This window comes from Macrobrachium rosenbergii, chromosome 3, assembly GCF_040412425.1.
Source record: "Macrobrachium rosenbergii isolate ZJJX-2024 chromosome 3, ASM4041242v1, whole genome shotgun sequence".
NCBI lineage: Eukaryota > Metazoa > Arthropoda > Malacostraca > Decapoda > Palaemonidae > Macrobrachium > Macrobrachium rosenbergii.
In genome coordinates, this window is record NC_089743.1 from 7,379,471 (window position 1) to 7,400,227 (window position 20,757).

General features: G+C 38.6%; 3 protein-coding genes across 3 annotated transcripts in view; all 3 read left to right on the top strand.

Annotated features, from left to right (window-relative positions):
* LOC136852412 (uncharacterized) overlaps positions 1–20,757 on the top strand; it is a 336,382-nt gene that overhangs the window by 257,778 nt on the left and 57,847 nt on the right.
* LOC136828879 (uncharacterized) lies at positions 6,922–7,875 on the top strand. Its single transcript, XM_067087177.1, has one exon. It carries the CDS (start codon positions 6,922–6,924, stop codon positions 7,873–7,875), a length of 954 nt encoding a protein of 317 aa, XP_066943278.1.
* Positions 7,228–9,600, top strand: LOC136852404 (uncharacterized). Its single transcript, XM_067127022.1, has one exon. The coding sequence runs from the start codon at positions 7,941–7,943 to the stop codon at positions 8,601–8,603; it is 663 nt and encodes a 220-aa protein (XP_066983123.1). The 5' UTR covers positions 7,228–7,940; the 3' UTR covers positions 8,604–9,600.

Genomic DNA, 20,757 nt, shown 5'->3' on the forward strand with positions numbered 1-20,757 from the left:
AGGGGTTTCTGGGGGGGGGGGGAGGAAGGTTTCCTCTGTCTGAGAGAAGATGACCGTTGACCCGTCCTGTAATGGCGTCCTACGACTGCATCAGGATTTTGGGAAGTTTCACGAAGACTGAGAAGGCTATTATATATATATATATATATATATATATATATATATATATATATATATATATATATATATATATATCATCTTCTCTCATGTAGAACCTTATTGACATTTACCTAAGAGGATCCTCTAAAATTATATAAAGAAATGCCATCTGGGCATTAATAACAGTGTGTGCAAAACAGGAAAACATAGAATAAATGCCATCCAGTGGTAAAGTATATTTTCTTTGCATCAGTTTTGAGACACTGCCAAGCTGCTTTTCACACCTCCAACATGCCATTAGAAATATTACATCTTGGAGGAGGCCAATGCCAGCACCATACAGGTGGAACCTTTGGTGTGGGCCCTGATGAACAACCTTAGTATAGAGCTGTGGTAACAGCCAGATGTCTTCCAAGGCCTGCTCAACCTTCTTCCTCAGGAAGGGCTAGGCCCCTTCCCGCATCTTCCCACCCCATGAGGCCTCTAGGCAAGGCTTTGTCCAAGAAGGGAGGCAGGGGTAAGAAGGGAGAAATTTGCCAAAGGTGGTAATCATTCTCTCCTGTTACTGCAAGATGAGAACATCTGTCACTCCATTTCTCACAGATTGTGTCTGTTATTTTTGGTCCATCTGTAACAGTATCTTGGTGATTGGCTGAGCTTTGCATCTTGTTAGATAGTCATCATTTTGTTCCTCTGAGAACGTGATAGATTTGGGGAAGTTATTTGTCCTACCCAAACATTGGGATGAAATACTGTATATAATGATTTTTATGTGAGAGGGCGAGCCGGTGAGAGAGGCAAGAACCCATCATTTCAACTCTTAGATCAACAAACTCGGAGTTTCCAGTACAGTTTCTCTGTAGACAAGAACAATTGGCCCAATCCTTACAAATCCTTCTCTTTCACATGTTATCTTTGGAGAAGGTCATGGCTGAATGGAATATCCATATGCATTCGCTTCATTGGCGCCTAAAGTAAGGCTTGACATCCCCTGCTGTTGATCTTCATTATCACTCTTGCTGTTAAGCAGAGAAGCAAGGGAGGAAATCCTTCTTTTTGGAATTATGGTGACTTCTTTGATCCTTGTCACCAGAGTTGCCCCTGCCCTGCTTTTTGGCGCACATTGAAGGTGGGATGGAGTATCCGTGTGAACAGTTTTTTTTCATGTGTGTAGACTTTGAAGGCTTCTTACCTGCACATCATCCTCTATAGGGGCTGAGTGCTACTTGCACTGCAAGCAATCATAGATCAGTTGATGGGACACTTGGGCATGCCCTTGAAATACCAACAACAGTGCCGTTGCAATGTCCACCTGTTCACCATGCAGTTAACCCTTAAAGGATGGACATCATCATATGAGTATCTATAACAGGTTTTGAGTGATGGATGGTCTCTCATATGAGTATTACGCACCATTCTGTTTGGATGAGTTTAGCAGGAAAAATGTTCCTATCACTTCAGTGGCCCATAAATGACCTATGGCAATTATAATAGCTCAGCACAGGAGAGCCATCAATCAGTATGCCTTGAGATTTCAGAGGGAAATGTACTGCCTCTTGGCAGCTCCAGGACGTCTTTATATTTATTTGCTCATAAATACACCCAAGGATTGCTGTTGGTTTTACTTCTTATCTTTTATGATAGTATGTCAGCTATAATTTTCATTTTGCCAGAAAAAGTGCAAAGAAATATTTTAAAAAACATGTATACCTCACAGAAAGTTACTCCATCTCCCAATCTCGGTAAATCTCGTAAATATTCTACAACAAATATACTCAGAATTTGTTACTGATTTTAGTTCTTATCTGTTATGGCATTGTGTGAGCTGTAATTATAATTTTACAAAATAAAATTAAGTAAATTATTAGAAAAAAACATGCATAACTTGGTAAAATTAGCATATTTTTACAAGTGTCTTTTAAAAGAGGCCCCACACAGCATTGTAAATAGTCACTTTCAACTTCCCATGGAAGGTAGGGACATTTTTTTTTATTACTACTTACATCATGTACATGTGCATATCTTCTCTTTCCAGTGATGCATTTTTTCTTAAATTGGCCAACCTTAAAGATTGCCCAGTTTGGGGGTGTGCATGATATATATTTATCCTCTCCCCTAAGGGTAAGAAAGGAAGCTATTAGTGTTATGCTTGCCAGTTATATGGATTCATAGGCTTTGTTAGAAGGTGCTCTATGCCGTCCTTAGGAGAATCTCATTGTTTACATGTTTGCACTGTTTTGCTTGGTGTAATGATTGATCAATGTGTTTTGGTCACTCACAGTCTCAGAATGACCCTGATGGGTCTTCTCTGTCCACAAATCAAGTGGTATCCAGATTACTGTTGCTTCTTGTTGAAGCATTGAGAAAGAGACCCTTTTGGCCTACACTTTGACAGAATGTACCTGCTCAGGTATCACTAACCCTGATCACACTTCTTGCTCCTGGAAAATCCAGCTGCAGGGGATGCTCCTTGTGCAGTATTGCATGGGAGGATGTCCTGTGGTTATCAAGAGATCAACAGGTGTCTATTGGGCAGATTGGGGTAGCTTCTGTGGTTGGTACAATGAGAAAGATATTATAACCCCAGACAGAGCCATAATTTGGCAGATTATTGCATATAGGAAGGTAGATTAAGTCATAAAAATTCTTGAAAGTGGAACTGTTGATCAGTATGATGGTTGTTCATACAGAGGAAGAGCTTGCGCCATACTACATAATTTTAAAGGGAGCTTTAATGATCCTGCTGTTTACGTGTATGAAATAGCAAATGTTCAAAAGTGTTTGTACAGGAATTATGTCCATGTTGCAGCAGGTAAAGTATTTAATGTGGTAGTAATAATCCTTGCCTTGACCTTTCAATTTTTCTTGGTTATGTATGTAGGGCTAGATAGATACTCTCTGAAGTGAATACTGTACATTGATCAATGTCGTCAAGAATATATATACATGAAGATATATTGTGATGCAAGAAATCTGGGAAATGCATTAAGTGTAGGTGGACAGTTGCGTGAAATTTCAGCTGCAGCAGTCACATCACATAATCTGGTTTTCAGATTTATCGTACAATTTTCTCTCACTATTTCGCAAGTGCTGTATGCGTAACATATCACCAACAAAAAAGGGGAGAAAGGGGGCTGGGGTACAAAATATATATCTGTCAAAATATATCTGGTTTTCCTTTTTACATATATCAAAGTAAGGTAGAGACATCTGTGGACTCTGTTTATCTACTGTACAATGCAGTTTCCTTTAAAGGTCCTTTTGAACCTGCAAAATGCACTGAAGCCAAGCTTTAAAAGCCAGTTATGCCATCAGCATGGGCTTTAGGCAAGTTATGCTTTTTCTCAAAGCTTGACCAGACTCCCAGGATTTTTCTTCCTTGGATAAGGGTCAGAATTCTTCCCATCATTTCAGAGTTCCAACCAGGATTAGCCCAAGTGGAGTCAAGGAGGATGCTAAGTTCTGCCATCTTCCTCGCCCATTGCCACTAGTTATGTAATGTCTGTCATATTACTGAGCATCGTCGCAGCAAGAAGTGCTAGAGCCTTGGGTAATGTGTTTGTGGATGGTGTCATGGTCACTTTTCAATGTGACTACCAGGTTCTTAAACCATACATCATATTGAGACTGGAATGGACTGGTGGTCCGCAACAACCAAAGGAGGTGTAAAAGAAAATAGTCAATGTAGCCTTAAACCTAATTCATTCTTTACATATTTACAACTTTGAGGCAGGTTCTGAAATGAAGAGCGACTTCACAAAACAGTGTACATTACTATAAACACTGGAGTATTAAAATAATTACCAAAATCAATGTCATATGCAAAATAAACAATACTCAATATTAATACCTTCTATATATAATAAATAAGCCACATTAGTGAAGTACAGTAATCATAATTAACAAATTAACAGCAGCAGTCAACAATAGGGCAATACAATGAGGCAATAACCAAAACAAGGCATTAAGGCATAATAACAGCAGTAACACTCAAAAATAATAATAAGAGACATACTCGCTCAATATAACTTACTCGTGCTATTCAAAATAATACATAAATCATTTGAGCCTCTTGCTCAACACAATGACATACTTAAAACCTTCCAATAATTATCACTCGTGCCCTTCAAAATAAAAGCAACCACAATTGTCAGTGTACTACAACTCATCCAGAATAATAAACTGCCTTTCGTTGGAGTAACAGTGAAAGATCTACAAGGACAACCACTGCACATTGACGAGCAATCTATGATCCTCCATCATCGGACGACCTCGATCAAGATGGTGCGACAGCACTAAGGCTGCCAACGAAGAATCCATTCTTCCACACACTGGCGACTATGGTTTAGTCAGCCCTCGACCTTGGAACTTATCCCACTGTCCTCCTCAGCAATTAAGCCATCAACAAACACATGCCGCTCGAAGACCACCTCCGACTCCAAGGTGATACTTCAAAACCAACTGCTGCTACATCCTCAACCAAAAGCTGTTGAGAACCGGTCGCTCTTCCTTCCAAAGCCTGTCTGACTTGCAGGGAAAACGATAAGGCGAACGTAACCTCATCTCTACGCGTCCAACACGAGAGGTCAGCCAAACCTCCGAAACAATGCTGTTATGAAGAAACAATCCAACAACTGGATGAACCTGACAATGGTTACAGATTTCCCTTTAAGGCTTTATGGACAGCTGTCCTCTCAATACTTGCAGACCAAGACCAGTCTGGTTTCCTTCTTATTCTCCAGGGTTATGCAAATCACATTATCCATGAAGATGCAGATGACTGTAAAATGATTTCATGGAAATCATTGGTGACTGCTCTTCAGGGTTTGTACAGATCTGCACTCCTTGATGGAGAAGGTAGGCGGAGACTATTCATAGATATCTTGTCTAATGAGTTTGTTAGTGAAGCTCAGCGCAAGAAGGGTACCCCACGTTCTGTGTTGGTTTTCACTAGATGGTGTTTCCTCTAGATGGTGACTTAAGTGATTAACCCTTTAATCATTTAGTACATATATATGCACAGTGTGCAAACTACCTGAGCCATTTAGTACGTATATATACGGGGAGCAGATGTTTCAACTGTGGCGTTTAGTACATATATACGATTGATTTTTCCTGCCTCCCTTTCAAGGTTAATCCTCTATAATATGTTTTCTCTAGGTCCAACTAAGTGTAGTTGACCATATCCAAACAAAAACACGTCCTCCTGAAACCCCTTTTATCATAATTTCCCTGATATTCTACATCTAATGTGGGAATTCACCAATCACTTGGCGACAGCTGTGTATAGCGAGAAGACACGCTGTTGATGGTTCGTTTTCTTACTTGGAATTTTCGTCTTTTGATGCAGGGAGTGGAATGGCTATAATCCTGTCTAATCCAACTCAGTATCAGTCATGAGTTACTTCTCTGTTTTTCTTTTCCAGCTCCAGCGCAAATGAAAAGCGACAAGTAATTTTCTTTTCCAGCTCCAGCGCAAATGAAAAGCGACAAGTAATTGTGTAGTTTATTGACATTATTCCGACTGAAATATGAAAAATGTACTCACTTGACTTTTTTATTACTTTAGAATGTTTTCAGTGCACGTGGCTGAACTCCAGATCCGCTTCATTCTGAATAACAACCGCAAACTGTTTTGTTTATGTATTCTAAAATTGCTAAAGTTGGCAATAATTGCAATTTATTTCATCACTTTAATTTTAGCACTTCATAAAAATTACTCCAGAAGCTGTGTACATTATGTTTATGTTGCTACACACACCTGTGTATATATTTTATATATATATATATATATATATATATATATATATATATATATATATATATATATAATCATATTTACACACGCACATATTCGAATAACAAATTGTCGTTTCTTATGAATAAATTCTGTAATGTTAAAGAACAAAGGTTATTGTCTCCGACATAGAAGAGGTTCTTCCAAGTCCTCTTCGAATCAGTGTTGCTTATCAAACCCATTCATTCGAAAACCCAGAAGTCTGGCAGTCGAACACACACATGTTAAACAGATTAGAGGCTTGGGGTTCCTTCCTTGCTCTCTTGACCAGAAAGAGAGGCCCAGGTGGGGCAAATCACCAGTCGATTCAGAAGCTTATTCAGAATCATCCCACCATAAGTAAATCTTCCAGATGTAAAGATTGAAGGTTTATATTCTTGTATGAGTAAATGACAAATATTTAAAGAATTTGTATTTTTTCACGACATACAAACCTGAGGTCTTTACATAAGCTGTCCACCTCAAGCCATCCCTCTTTCTGTTACCTGGGTCTGAAGACAAACTGACACTAACAACCCAGGGGAGAAGGGAGTACCTCTCCCTCCTATCCCCTTCTGGGGACCAGACAATTATTGCTTCACCTTGTTAATGAATCTGACGAGTCCTCCTCGTGCTAAGACAATATTCCATATATGTAAAGACCTTACGTATGTATGTTATGAAAAATACAAATTACTTGAAAATTTGTCATTTTTGGTGCCTAACTATGAAATGATTGAGACATCTGTAAGGAAAGATCACTTCACAGTCTTCATAATAGTTATGTCAGGAATAATCTTGAATTTCTAGTTTCATTTTGCTTTTTTAAATGTGAACCAAATTGTATAAAGGAAATGGGAAAAGATTGAAAGTTTATTATTTATTAGATTTTGAATTGTTTTTTATTGTATTTTGAAATACCAATAAAGTTGAGAATGTGCAATGTGAACAAGAGTGCTTAAAGATGCAGGCCATGCCATACTCTCATAGAAGATATCTTCCATGTTTACAGACTGCTACTACTACACCCTTAAGACACGGCAAATATGGCCCCAACGCCACAGAATCCAGGATTATCGAATCCTCAGAGGACCTCATTGAAAACCAGAATAAAGAAAAACTTCAGTAAAAGCTATGGCACCGAAGAAGGCTTAGAGATACGGAAAGTGGAAATGCACGAAGAACATAAAAGTGCAGACGATAAGGTGCAGAAACTTACATTAGGACAAAGAACAAACTCCCCAACCAAGGTTATCTTGTTAGTCGGCGCCACTGGCACGGGGAAAACAACTCTAATTAATGCCATGGTAAATTTTATCTATGGTGTAGATTTCGTAGATGACTTCAGATTCATCTTGATAGATGATAAAAATGCCCCAAAAAGATCCCAAGCAGAAAGCCAAACTGATTTGATTACAGCATATGTTTTCTATCAATTGCCAGGAATGCCATTTGAATATAACTATGTTTTAATTGACACACCAGGATTTGGTGACACAAGAGGCATTCAGCGTGATCGAGAGATGATGAAACAGCTGGAGACCTTTTTGAAGCAAGACTATGGTGTGGATCAGGTCGATGGCGTAGGGTTTGTAACTCCTGCCTCAGCAGCACGTCTAACACAGACTCAGAGGTATGTTTATGATGGTCTCTCTTCAATGTTTGGAAGGGACATAAAAGATAACATATACATCATGGCAACCTTTGCAGATGCAAAAAATCCTCCAGTCCTTGAGGCTTTGAAAGAAGCAGGAGTTCATTATTCTGGTTTCTATAAGTTCAATAATAGTGCTCTTTTTGCTCAGAACAGTGCCAATAATGGAAGTGGAGATGACTCGGATTCAGATGATGAAGACTCTGCTTTCATTTGCAAGTTGTTCTGGGAGATGGGATACCGAAGTATGAGTAACTTTTTCCTCAAGTTAGGAAAGACAAGTCCAGCAAGTCTTACTCTTACAAAGAAGTACTGGAAGAAAGAGGTCGGTTGCAGGTCACTGTAATTGGTTTACAAAATCAAATTCATCTAGGCCTTGGAAAACTAACCAACCTGAATCAGGAAAGGGACATGTTGGCCAGAATTAATGATGACATGCAGGGATGTGCTAATTACCAGGAAGAGGTTGAAGTCCCTAAGATCACGAAAATTGATTTGAACCACAGGGAATATGTTACAAATTGCATCAAGTGCAACTTTACCTGCCACTATCCTTGTATGATTCCAGATGATTCAAATAAAGTTAACTGTTGGGCAATGACTGGTGGAAATTGTAGGATTTGCCCAGCAAATTGTTTCTGGGACGTTCACAAGAACATGAGGTTTAGATATGAGCATACATGGGTCAAGGAGCAACGTACTGTCCAAGAACTCCTTGATCGTTATAACCTTGCAGAGAAGGGCAAGATTGACAAGGAAGCTGCCATAAAAGCTATTGAAAATGACATTAATCAGCATGCACAGATATTGATTGATATGATCAAAGAAGCGCAGCAACACGTTGAAAGACTTGAAGCAATTGCTCTAAAACCCAATCCTCTTTCAACCAAGGAGTACATTGACCTAATGATCGAGTCGGAGAAGATGCAGAAACGTCACAACTTTGAAAAGAGGATTGAAATGCTGCAGAAGCTAAAAGAAGAAGTAGCCGTTATTCAAGGAGTGAGAGGAAACGCTGGTCAGGCATCAGGAGAAGCTCTGCTTAAGTATTTCCACGAGCTTATAATTGATTAAGGGCAAGATTTGTAAAAAAAAAAATTGAACAGGAATAGTGTCAGAATAGCAGATGTTGCGCACAAGATAAAAAGTCGATTGGAGAATAGTGTAGAGGTAACAGAAAACAATATTTTCAGTTATATCATTATTTTATCCCCATTCATAATTTGATGGCAAGCATAGCATACTTTTGGGGTGTTTTAAGAGCAAAATTCAGTTTAACGAAGCTTTTCCTAGTTAGCAATTTATTTTAATAATGTGATTCTTCCGGTATAGAATTGGCTTGTATGTACATTGCCTTGCATTCTTGGTCTAATTGGTATGTTAAATGTTTTTTTTTATCTTGGCTTACAAAGTGGTGAAGTAGATTTAAATGCCTCCCTGGGAATTAATGTACTCATGGAGTATCTGAAGTATAATAGTTAGTAGTTAGGTTTGCAAATATTTAGTGAAGTCGTAAGTACGTACATACAGGGAAAGTTATATTGAACACTTCATGCCCATATAACAGAAGTAAGGGGGAACCTTTCATGCGGGAAACAGAGTGCTCGTTAGTAGCAGTTAAGCTGGAAGAATTCAGAACTATGAGAAAATCAGCTTTTTTATGACGTTTATAAGCTTATAAATTTGGAGACGCCTTACTTGTTTTTGTCAAGCAGTACTAGGTAAAACATTAATTTCCGCTAGAGAAGTAAAAATTGCTAATATTTTTTAAAAACCCACAAGATTCTTACATCAGTCATATTGAGTTGTACCTTTTTCGAGCGCTGGAGACTCACAGCGTTCATATTAACATGTATAGCATTCTATGAATATTGATTACCACGGCCTAATTTTGATGTCACTTATGGTCCGACATTTGGTAGCAACAACCTTCTTGCCCCAGCTTTTTTTTTTTTTTTTTTTTTTTATCAAGATGTCTTTCTCAGTTGTGTTCTCATGTAAACTGTCAATGTGAAATCCTGTATGGACAAGGAATGTGGAATTGTGAATTGAAATAAAAGACAAAACTTCAGAAGGGTCAAAAATTATTTAGCCTCTGTCCTGGGAAAAGCCGTCACCCCAAGCACCGCTTCTTTATTTGGTTGTCTGTCTTGTCACCAAGAAATGTCATGTCCACCTGTTGTTCATTATAGTTATCCTTCTAGCATTTCAGTTACACCCACTGAAAAGCATTTCACAGTATCATGGCAAAACTTCTTCAACTCGGGTACCGTCCTACCAGGATTAAGGGGTTTAGGTTTTACCCTTCATGGTGATTACGGGATCAGATCAAATTGGGAGCTAACTGTTAACCCAGATCAAGGAGAATGAAAGTGTAATGGTATTGAAAATGACAAAGTCTTAGGTTTGAGGGAAGCAATTGGTAAGCTTTATACTCATCATGTGTCACTCGTTCGATTATATGTATCACTAATTCTAATCCAGTTACAGACACATGGTACGGAAAGTCTCAATTGAAGACGCCACTACCATTGCCGTAGATGCCTTTCCGGCGGGGGTAGCCGCCTAGGAGGGGCCAAGATATTTTTTGGCTACTCCCAAAGAATATTACACAAACCTATTGTGCCAGTTCTGAAATTAGTAAAATATACCATTCTCAAATATATATATCCGTGTGAGTGAAGGGAAATAACAGTATTAGTAATTAGTAAACCTGTTTTGAAATTATAGAGCTCAATTTTCAATAAATCCTTGTCATGTAAATAAATCAAAGCAGTGCATATCATCAATAACAGAAAAGACTGATGACCCTCCAAAATTTCAACCTATCCCATACCCTCATCTTCATCTCCTCTCCCTGGAAATTAACCCTAAGCAGCAGTAGCAAAGTGCATTGCACTTACTCAAAACTAACTATAGTTTCAATCACGTCATACGTAAGTTGATAACCTAAATTTGGATCAAAGTATCATGAACAAACATGTCATATGTGTTAAAAACCAATAAATACTGTTCGGTTTTTGACCATCAAATGGCTAAAGTTTAGCAACAAAGGGAATTTCAACCTGGGAGCCCCCCCCCCCCCAGGCCCACCCACAGCGACGCTACTGCCCACCAAATTAAGTTAAAGTATATCTTAGTTTAACCAGACCACAGAGCTGATTAACAGCTCTCCTAGAGAGGGCTGGCCCGAAGGATTAGATTTATTTTATGTGGCTAAGAACCAACTGGTTACTTAGTAACGGGACCTACAGCTTATTGTGGAATCCGAACCACATTATGACGAGAAATGAGTTTCTATTACCAGAAATAAATTCCTCTTAATTCTTCATTGGTCGGTCGGAGAGTCAAACGCTGGGCCAACAGCGTGCTAGCCGAGAGCTCTACCCACCCCTCCAATGAAGAACTGCCCACGAGGCATCTGAAGAAGAGGATAACCAGTAATGAAATGGTAATAAGCGTGTGGTAGTGCTACCAATAGTAAAGTAAAAGTTATGTACAATAGTCATAAGTGACAAGCCTAAAATATACTTACAATCAACAACCACGGTAAGCAATGTCGGAAAAGGGAAGGGAAAAGTGCATGTCGCCAAACAATTTGCATTTTAATGGCCCGGCCCCTTATGGTGGTGGGTGATGGCAGCCTCTATTTTGAATAAATTTTTTTTTAAGAATTGATTTTTCATGGTCAAATAATCCTTGGCACGTAATACCAAACACTGTAAAATAGTCGTATTTGAAGTAAAGCGATACCCGTTTGGACTGAATTCAGAAATGGAAACCAAGCTGAATTGCATTCTGTTAAAGATGGCGCATGACCGGTATGGAGAGAATTCCGCCTTGGATGACCAATGGTTTAAAGGTGAAAGGAAGGCAATGGTCCTGCTACTGGAACCTTTAAATAGGAAAGATGAAGGAAATCAACACACACACATACGTAATATGTACACAAACATGCATGCGTGAACTTTGTCACATACACCTCCTTTTTTTGTTCCTAGTTAGTAAGCCAAAGGTTTCGTTTAACATCCAATTTAATTTATATAATATATATATATATATATATATATATATATATATATATATATATATATATATATATGTGTGTGTATAATAACAGTAGTATTTATTTTGTATACATGTACCGTATATACATACATATACATATATATATAGATAGAGAGAGAGAGAGCGCGCGAGCTAGCTAGCTGTGTGTGCCTGGTGGTGTAGTCACACTTGTAGGGCTCCACAATACCCCCCAAGACCCAGGCAATCTCACGAGCAGTGTATTGTCTCTCAATCAAACCGTCTTTTGAATGTCGTGAAGGAGTTTCTGATCCTCTTAAACTCAAGGTTTTTTCACTGAAGATGCTAAGACACTCAATGTGAATTCAACGTTTTATTTCACCATTATTCTCTTTACTTACAAATGTTATGAAAATCAGTGTGAGGCTTGGAAATACTGCTTCAGGGTCCACTGAAGACTTAATTAATATCTCTGGATGCCATCCTTAACAAAAAAAAATATATATATATTGAGTAATAATACTCATCACATGAATAATGAAAATTAATATCTCTGGATGCCATCCATAACAAACAAAAAAAATTAATGAGCAATTATACTCATCACATGGAAAATGAGATAACAAATGGTGCAGTAACACAAAGATGAACAATGAAACAACAAAAGAAGTAGAAAAAAAGAGGAATCAAAAGAAATCGAAAATAAGAAATGAAAAAAAAAGTATTGCGAAGTGCACAGTGATGGAAATAGAGGTGGGGTTAAACTGACTCCTTTCTGAATATTAACGTTATTGCGTCAACCACAAAATCAGTTCAATTAATTTCTTAAATAAGCACAACTTGATATAACACGGTACATTCATATTCGGGTAGATTGGAATTCTTTACTTTGCTCCACCACATATTAACTAATTCTCTCTCTCTCTCTCTCTCTCTCTCTCTCTCTCTCTCTCTCTCTCTCTCTCTCTCTCTCTCTCTCTCTCTCTCTCTCTCTATATATATACACTTCTATATGCAGTAGATATAGGTATGTATATTTACATGTGTATATATATATATATATATATATATATATATATATATATATATATATATAGATAGATAGATAGATAGATAGATAGATATATATATATATATATATATATATATATATATATATATATATATATATATATATATATATATATATATATTCTAATCTATATAAACATATATATACAGTACATATACACGCACACACACTAACTTCAACTCGCAATATATATATATATATTTTTGTGTTGGTTTTAGGGATTTTGTAACGTAACATAGTAAATTACAATTCATTATCCTTACATTGACATCAAATTTCGTAACGTAGAATTGTGTATAAAGTTACACGTACAACATCCGTAAAGTTGGTCAGTTTATGCAATACGTTATCATGAATTAAACAAAATCTTTCCATTCTTGGAGGAGTGTTATGGGCAATCGGTTATTTATTGTTTTGAATAAATATGCGTTGATAAAGGATAGAAATTATTATATATCATTCTAATATATAACCATAAGCAATAATTTTACTTTCCTAAATGATGGGAATACTATTTCTTACTGTGTATGATTACATCAGCAAAAGGTATGAATTGACATGTTGTGTAAGCTGTGAGCACTTCGAGTTAGCCATTTATTTATTTAATCCCTATTTACAACTAATACATTTACCCTCCAAGTTCCTTTTGGAAAAGATATCCAAATGTAATGATCTACATTCCTGTAAAGTTTTGATCTAGAATTTGCAGTCATTATCTTCAGGTAATTGCTACCAAGCAATGTGAAAAGGAACTTATCCTCCGCATGCAGTGATTTTTTTTTTTTTTTTTTTGCCAATTCGCATGGTAATTAATTCCAACTGCTGGAGTGTCCAAGGTGATATTTTGATTATTCCAGCAAGCCAACAACGTGTTGTTCTTGCTACATGATGTTGGTGGTCATGTAATAAGTGACGTAGGATGGTGTGTAGGACCATTTTAACACCATACGCAAAAAGGGAATGGATTTATTTACTTATACCACATATGTGTGAAGGGGGGGGGCAAATGACTTGTGATTATGACTTTTTGCATGATTAAGCGGTTGCCAGATGTTGCGTATATAAAATTAACAGTTTTCCATATATATTCTTTTTATGGGTGGTTGCTCTTGCAAAGAATTAGGTATTACAGTTATGAAATAATTTGAGGTATATTGATGTATCATCTCAACTTATATACTATATGTACCAAAAAATGTTTTTTCAATCCTTTTGCAGATGCTGCCTTCCACTTTTTGCATTATAAATTGTTGTTTTTCTCTTTTAAGTAATAATTTAGTATAAACCTCAGAAATAGAAATAGATTTCGCTCCATAGTGTTGAGAGAGAGTGTTTGGTGGAGGTTTCTGCTGGCTGAAATCGTTGTATCAAGCCACTACTACGCATGCACATACTGCGCTTCACTTATTACGGAAAAAAATTATTGAATTAGGTTTTCAATGTAGATTTTATTGAGGTAATAAACAATTATATTAATTATTATCATAATTTATGATCAAAATTCACTTAAATTATGGTAAAAAATTAATGTTATAAGGGATTTATTGTTGTAGGTTAATCAAGGCAGTTTCAGAAGAAAAGGTGGAATGTCAGGTGAAAAAGGAGAATAAACCCATAAAACTGAAGGAAAAAGCTTCATTAAATTTGTTTGTGTTTGTATGTCTGTCACGGGGTAGGGTTTGATTTTGAGTTGAAAACCCTTTGCAGCTGTGTGCAAAATTTGTCTGGTTCTGTCAAGCTGTACGGATTTCTACATTGGATAAATATATATACAAAATCCCAACAAAAAACATACATTTTGATTTTGTTTTCTTAAATGATAATGGTATTAAATATATAATTAAAATATAGTTTCACACTTGAATGAACGATCAGATGTACAGTAAATGTATACTTGAAACCCTTGAAGAATTTATTTGTAAATTTGTTAAAAGAATTACAAAATTTATTAAAGAGATAAATTGTGTGCTGTTCCACGAAGATAATCTAAAACATTTTGACGTTCACGTTCACTCATCACCTTGGTGATCCACTCTTCACAAATCATTTATTTTTTCCGTTTTTGTGGATGAGATTGTTCACCGCGAAGCATGCAGCAGCATTCAGTTTGGTTGTTGACTTGCTGCTGCTCCTTTCGTAACTCTTCAATTATGGCGTGGCACCCTAACTAATGTAATCATTACCATAGCACCCCTTCTTCACCATCCCACCATATCTCGTGAATTAACTTCTTATTTCATGAGTAAAATTATTATCCATACTCTAATCAAAATCATCACACAGTACAGCCAGAAATGTACTGTACCGACAAGTGCATATCAGAAGAATTAGATAAACATAATTAGGTAGACACACTGATAATAATTATATGAAGGCTTCTGCAACCTTTTTTTTACATGTTCATTGAGATAATCTAGCCAAGACAAAATTCATGACAATCTTGTGGCACCCCTAGGCACTGTCTGTGGCACCCCAGGGTGCCACGGCACCCATTTTGAGAATCACAGAATTTTTTGAAAGCCCAATATGAGCTCTTCCAATGACGTTTTCCCATCTGTGCCATGCTGCTACTGCATTTTATGTGCGTGGAAGTCATAATTCCATGGAGTCATGTAATGACCACATAAATAATAGGAGGAAAAAATGGTGTTGCACGGACGACAGCACCATTAAACAAATGCCTTCTTATTCGTCCGAGTACGTCATTATTTTCAAACCATATAATAACATCGTCCGCTTCTTGTGGCAAATAAGATTTTAAGACTTCAAAAGCTTCCGGAATTTCATTTGATGGAAGAAATGCCAAGGCAAATAAATGACGTATCATTAAACTAAAGTTCTCGTCTTTGCTGTAGCGAATTGATAATCCAGTTGATTGAATTCTTCGACATAAGCACTGTCCTAAATGGAAAAAACAAAGTTTGCTGTTGGCTTAAAACCAGCGTATATTATACTTAACCTCTTCACGCTTCCCAGTCATTAAAGCATACACAAGTGGAAAGACCCTACGATTTCCATATCCCACAGGTGCATGAATTGTGTACAACTGGTAAAATAGTATAGGAGCTGTCTTAAAAGTACCATCCATGGTCCAGTATTGAGCTTCTGATAATCTCTTCAAATTTGTGGCTGTAGTGAATACCAAAAGTCTGTCATCCTCTTGCCAAAATTGAATTGCCATTTGATGGAAGTTTAAGTTCTGGCGGGATGCTCATTTCTTCTTCTAATGACCTTGGTTCTCATGTGCCTAATCCAGTTTATTGTCTTTCTTAATTAACGCATTTTTGGAAGGTAGACAGTACAATATTTGGAGGAGCAGAGATGGTACTTGAATGAGTAATTTGACACGGTCGATCTCTTGTTGATTTTGCTTGTATTTTCACCTCGTGTATGATTTTTGCAACACTAGCAGCACTTGCGCAAGGAGAGTGATTGTGTTCAACAAATTTGTTAATGAATGCTTTCCATTTACAAGTTTAGTACCTGCTCTGCCTTTACAGTTATCAAATTTACGAAATTCACATCACCAGTAACAAGAATCGTTTCTGTTTTTATCCTTCGCCATCAAATATCCACATACGTTGATTTCGTCTTTTCTCTTTTGTGAAAAAAATCGTTTCACAAGCTTCCATTGCTATGTGAGGTTTAGAAATAAAATAAATTTCAAAATTATATGTGAGGTTTAGACCATTCTCAAAAGCAAACAAAAGAAAAAGTACACCGACACGACTATATACACAGTGTATAAAGAGGGAGGAGTTAAGAATTACAACGCTAAGCAACATGAAGAAAATCAGTGATTAACATTGAATACATAATTATGGTTAAAGGGAGGTTAAATAAAAGTAAGGGTGGGCTATACAGGTATACAAAAAAAAAAGAGGCCAGTAAAGTCCCCGCTCTATGCGTTCTATGTAGTGAACATCCTGTTTTCTGCGGTGCCTCCACAGCGACCTGGAGTCGCCCGGGGCATATATTTGTCACCACATTTGCAAATTGTGTATGTATCATCTGTCTAAGCGAACATGCTTTATGTACAAATGACGAGTCATTTATGTTGTGTCCCACCAGCGTTCTCTTTAACGTTGCCTTCTCTGTAGTGAACATCCTGTTTTCTAATGAGTCATTTATGTTGTCCCAGTGCCTTCACAGTGACCTGGAGTCACCCGGGACATGTATTTGTCACCACATTTGCAAATTGTGTATGTATTATCTGTCTAAGCTTTAACATGCTTTATGTACAAATGACGAGTCATTTATGTTGTGTCCCCATACTTAACGTTCTCTGTAGTGAACATCCTGTTTTCTGCGGTGCCTTCACAGTGACCTGGAGTCACCCGGGACATGTATTTGTCACCACATTTGCAAATTGTGTATGTATTATCTGTCTAAGCGAACATGCTTTATGTACAAATGACGAGTCATTTATGTTGTGTCCCCGCTTAACACGTTCTCTGTAGTGAACATCCTGTTTTCTGCGGTGCCTTCACAGTGACCTGGAGTCACCCGGGACATGTATTTGTCACCACATTTGCAAATTGTGTATGTATTATCTGTCTAAGCGAACATGCTTTATGTACAAATGACGAGTCATTTATGTTGTGTCCCCGCTTAACGCGTTCTCTGTAGTGAACATCCTGTTTTCTGCGGTGCCTTCACAGTGACCTGGAGTCACCGGGACATATGTTGTCACCACATTTGCAAATTGTGTATGTATTATCTGTCTAGCGAACATGCTTTATGTACAAATGACAGAGTCATTTATGTTGTGTCCTAGCTTAACATGCTTTATGTACAAATGACGGAGGTCATTTATGTTGTGTTCTCTGTAGTGAACATCCTGTTTTCTGCGGTGCCTTCACAGTGACCTGGAGTCACCCGGGACATGTATTTGTACCACATTTGCAAATTGTGTATGTATTATCTGTCTAGCGAACATGCTTTATGTACAAATGACGAGTCATTTATGTTGTGTCCCAGCTTAATGCGTTCTCTGTAGTGAACATCCTGTTTTCTGCGGTGCCTTCACAGTGACCTGGAGTCACCCGGGACATGTATTTGTCACCACATTTGCAAATTGTGTATGTATTATCTGTCTAAGCGAACATGCTTTATGTACAAATGACGAGTCATTTATGTTGTGTCCCCGTTCTCTGTAGTGAACATCCTGTTCTCTGTCACAGTGAACATCCTGTATTTTCACCACTGTGTGTGTATTATCTGTCTACAGTGACATGCTTTATGTCAAATGGGACATTTATGTTTGTCACCACATTTGCAAATTGTGTATGTTTTATCTGTGCCTTAAGACCTGAGTCACCCGGGACATGTATTTGTCACCACATGCAAATTTTATGTACAAACATGCTTTACGAGTCATTTATGTTGTGTCCCAACGCGTTCTCTGTAGTGAACATCCTGTTTTCTGCGGTGCCTTCACAGTGACCTGGAGTCACCCGGGACATGTATTTGTCACCACATTTGCAAATTGTGTATGTATTATCTGTCTAAGCGAACATGCTTTATGTACAAATGACGAGTCATTTATGTTGTGTCTTTAACGCGTTCTCTGTAGTGAACATCCTTACATGTATTTGTCACCACATTTGCGTTCTCTGTAGTGAACATCCTGTTTTCCTCTGTAGTCGGTGCCTTCACAGTGACCTGGAGTCACCGGGACATGTATTTGTCACCACATTTGCAAATTGTGTATGTATTATCTGTCAAGTTAACATGCTTTATGTACAAATGACGAGTCATTTATGTTGTGTCCCCGCTTAACGCGTTCTCTGTAGTGAACATCCTGTTTTCTGCGGTGCCTTCACAGTGACCTGGAGTCACCCGGGACATGTATTTGTCACCACATTTGCAAATTGTGTATGTATTATCTGTCTAAGCGAACATGCTTTATGTACAAATGACGAGTCATTTATGTTGTGTCCCCGCTTAACGCGTTCTCTGTAGTGAACATCCTGTTTTCTGCGGTGCCTTCACAGTGACCTGGAGTCACCCGGGACATGTATTTGTCACCACATTTGCAAATTGTGTATGTATTATCTGTCTAAGCGAACATGCTTTATGTACAAATGAAGAGTCATTTATGTTGTGTCCCCGCTTTAACGCGTTCTCTGTAGTGAACATCCTGTTTTCTGCGGTGCCTTCACAGTGACCTGAGTCACCGGGACATGTATTTGTCACCACATTTGCAAATTGTGTATGTATTATCTGTCTAAGCGAACATGCTTTATGTACAAATGACGAGTCATTTATGTTGTGTCCCCGCTTAACTCGTTCTCTGTAGTGAACATCCTGTTTTCTGCGGTGCCTTCACAGTGACCTGGAGTCACCCGGGACATGTATTTGTCACCACATTTGCAAATTGTGTATGTATTATCTCAAGCGAACATGCTTTTATGTACAAATGACTGTAGTCATTTATGTTGTGTCCCCGCTTAACGCGTTCTCTGTAGTGAACATCCTGTTTTCTGCTGGTGCCTTCACAGTGACCTGGAGTCACCCGGGACATGTATTTGTCACCACATTTGCAAATTGTGCATGTATTATCTGTCTAAGCTTTTAACATGCTTTATGTACAAATGACGAGTCATTTATGTTGTGTCCCCCGCATTTTTTAACGCGTTCTCTGTAGTGAACATCCTGTTTTCTGCGGTGCCTTCACAGTGACCTGGAGTCACCCGGGACATGTATTTGTCACCACATTTGCAAATCGTGTATATATTATCTGTCTAAGCGAACATGCTTTATGTACAAATGACGAGTCATTTATGTTGTGTCCCGCTTAACGCGTTCTCTGTAGTGAACATCCTGTTTTCTGCGGTGCCTTCACAGTGACCTGGAGTCACCGGGACATGTATTTGTCACCACATTTGCAAATTGTGTATGTATTATCTGTCTAAGCGAACATGCTTTATGTACAAATGACGAGTCATTTATGTTGTGTCCCCGCTTAACGCGTACTCTGTAGTGAACATCCTGTTTTCTGCGGTGCCTTCACAGTGACCTGGAGTCACCCGGGACATGTATTTGTCACCACATTTGCAAATTGTATATGTATTATCTGTCTAAGCGAACATGCTTTATGTACAAATGACGAAGTCATTTATGTTGTGTCCCCGCTTAACGCGTTCTCTGTAGTGAACATCCTGTTTTCTGCGGTGCCTTCACAGTGACCTGGAGTCACCCGGGACATGTATTTGTCACCACATTTGCAAATTGTATATGTATTATCTGTCTAAGCGAACATGCTTTATATACAAATGACAAGTCATTTATGCTGTATTGTAAACATTGTTGATCACTGTGTTTTCTACATGAATCTGTTTTTGTAACAAATTGGTTTGACCTCAGGTCACCTGTAATTATCTTTGTACCCGCAGCCTCTGCGATGTACGCAGACGTCCGCATCCCACTTTATAAGCAGCTCGCTCCATGAATAAACCAGCAGTACTTGTCTTCCTGCTCATTATTTCGCACCTCTCTCACAGTGGTGACCCCGGGAGTGGTTCCCAGAGCCATTAACGGACCCAAACGGTGACTAGTCTTGGCCCGATGAACCTCCCACGCACCTAACGGACTAACTACGGCACTCTAACAAAGCGTTTGGGCGTTAACTGACCCTCGTTGGCAGGTGGCCAGCATCATTAGCGGACCCACACGGCACGCTTCCCCAGCGTGTATTGGCGCGAGTATTCCCTCACACTCCTAGAGCGCGAAATGAGCATGGACACGGACATCCCTAACCACATACAAATTACCGCGAACCTCTCGGAGGCAGACGCCTCCCTCTCGCAACCCTCTCCCGCACGCACCTCCACACCGGTACCCACTCCCCACTTGATGACCCCTCCTGTCAGACCAACCAAAGGCGGCCCCTAATATAAGGCTACTACCATTTACCAGGGAGAACGCAGCGTCCTGGTTCTACAGGGTTGAGGGACAGGTCAGGGTTGCAGCCCTAACGGACCAGGTGTTGAAGGCAGACATCGCCATCAACGCCCTCCCGGAGGAGATATACAGGAAGGTCACCCCTTGGTTAATGACGACGGTGAGCACCGCCATCTTCCAGGAACTAAAGTCCACACTTGTCAAGACCTGCTCCCTGCCGGTCTC

Excerpts from the sequence above, each read along its gene's own strand:
- LOC136828879 (XM_067087177.1), top strand. The coding sequence starts at position 6,922 with ATGGCCCCAACGCCACAGAATCCAGGATTATCGAATCCTCAGAGGACC.
- LOC136852404 (XM_067127022.1), top strand. The coding sequence starts at position 7,941 with ATGTTGGCCAGAATTAATGATGACATGCAGGGATGTGCTAATTACCAG.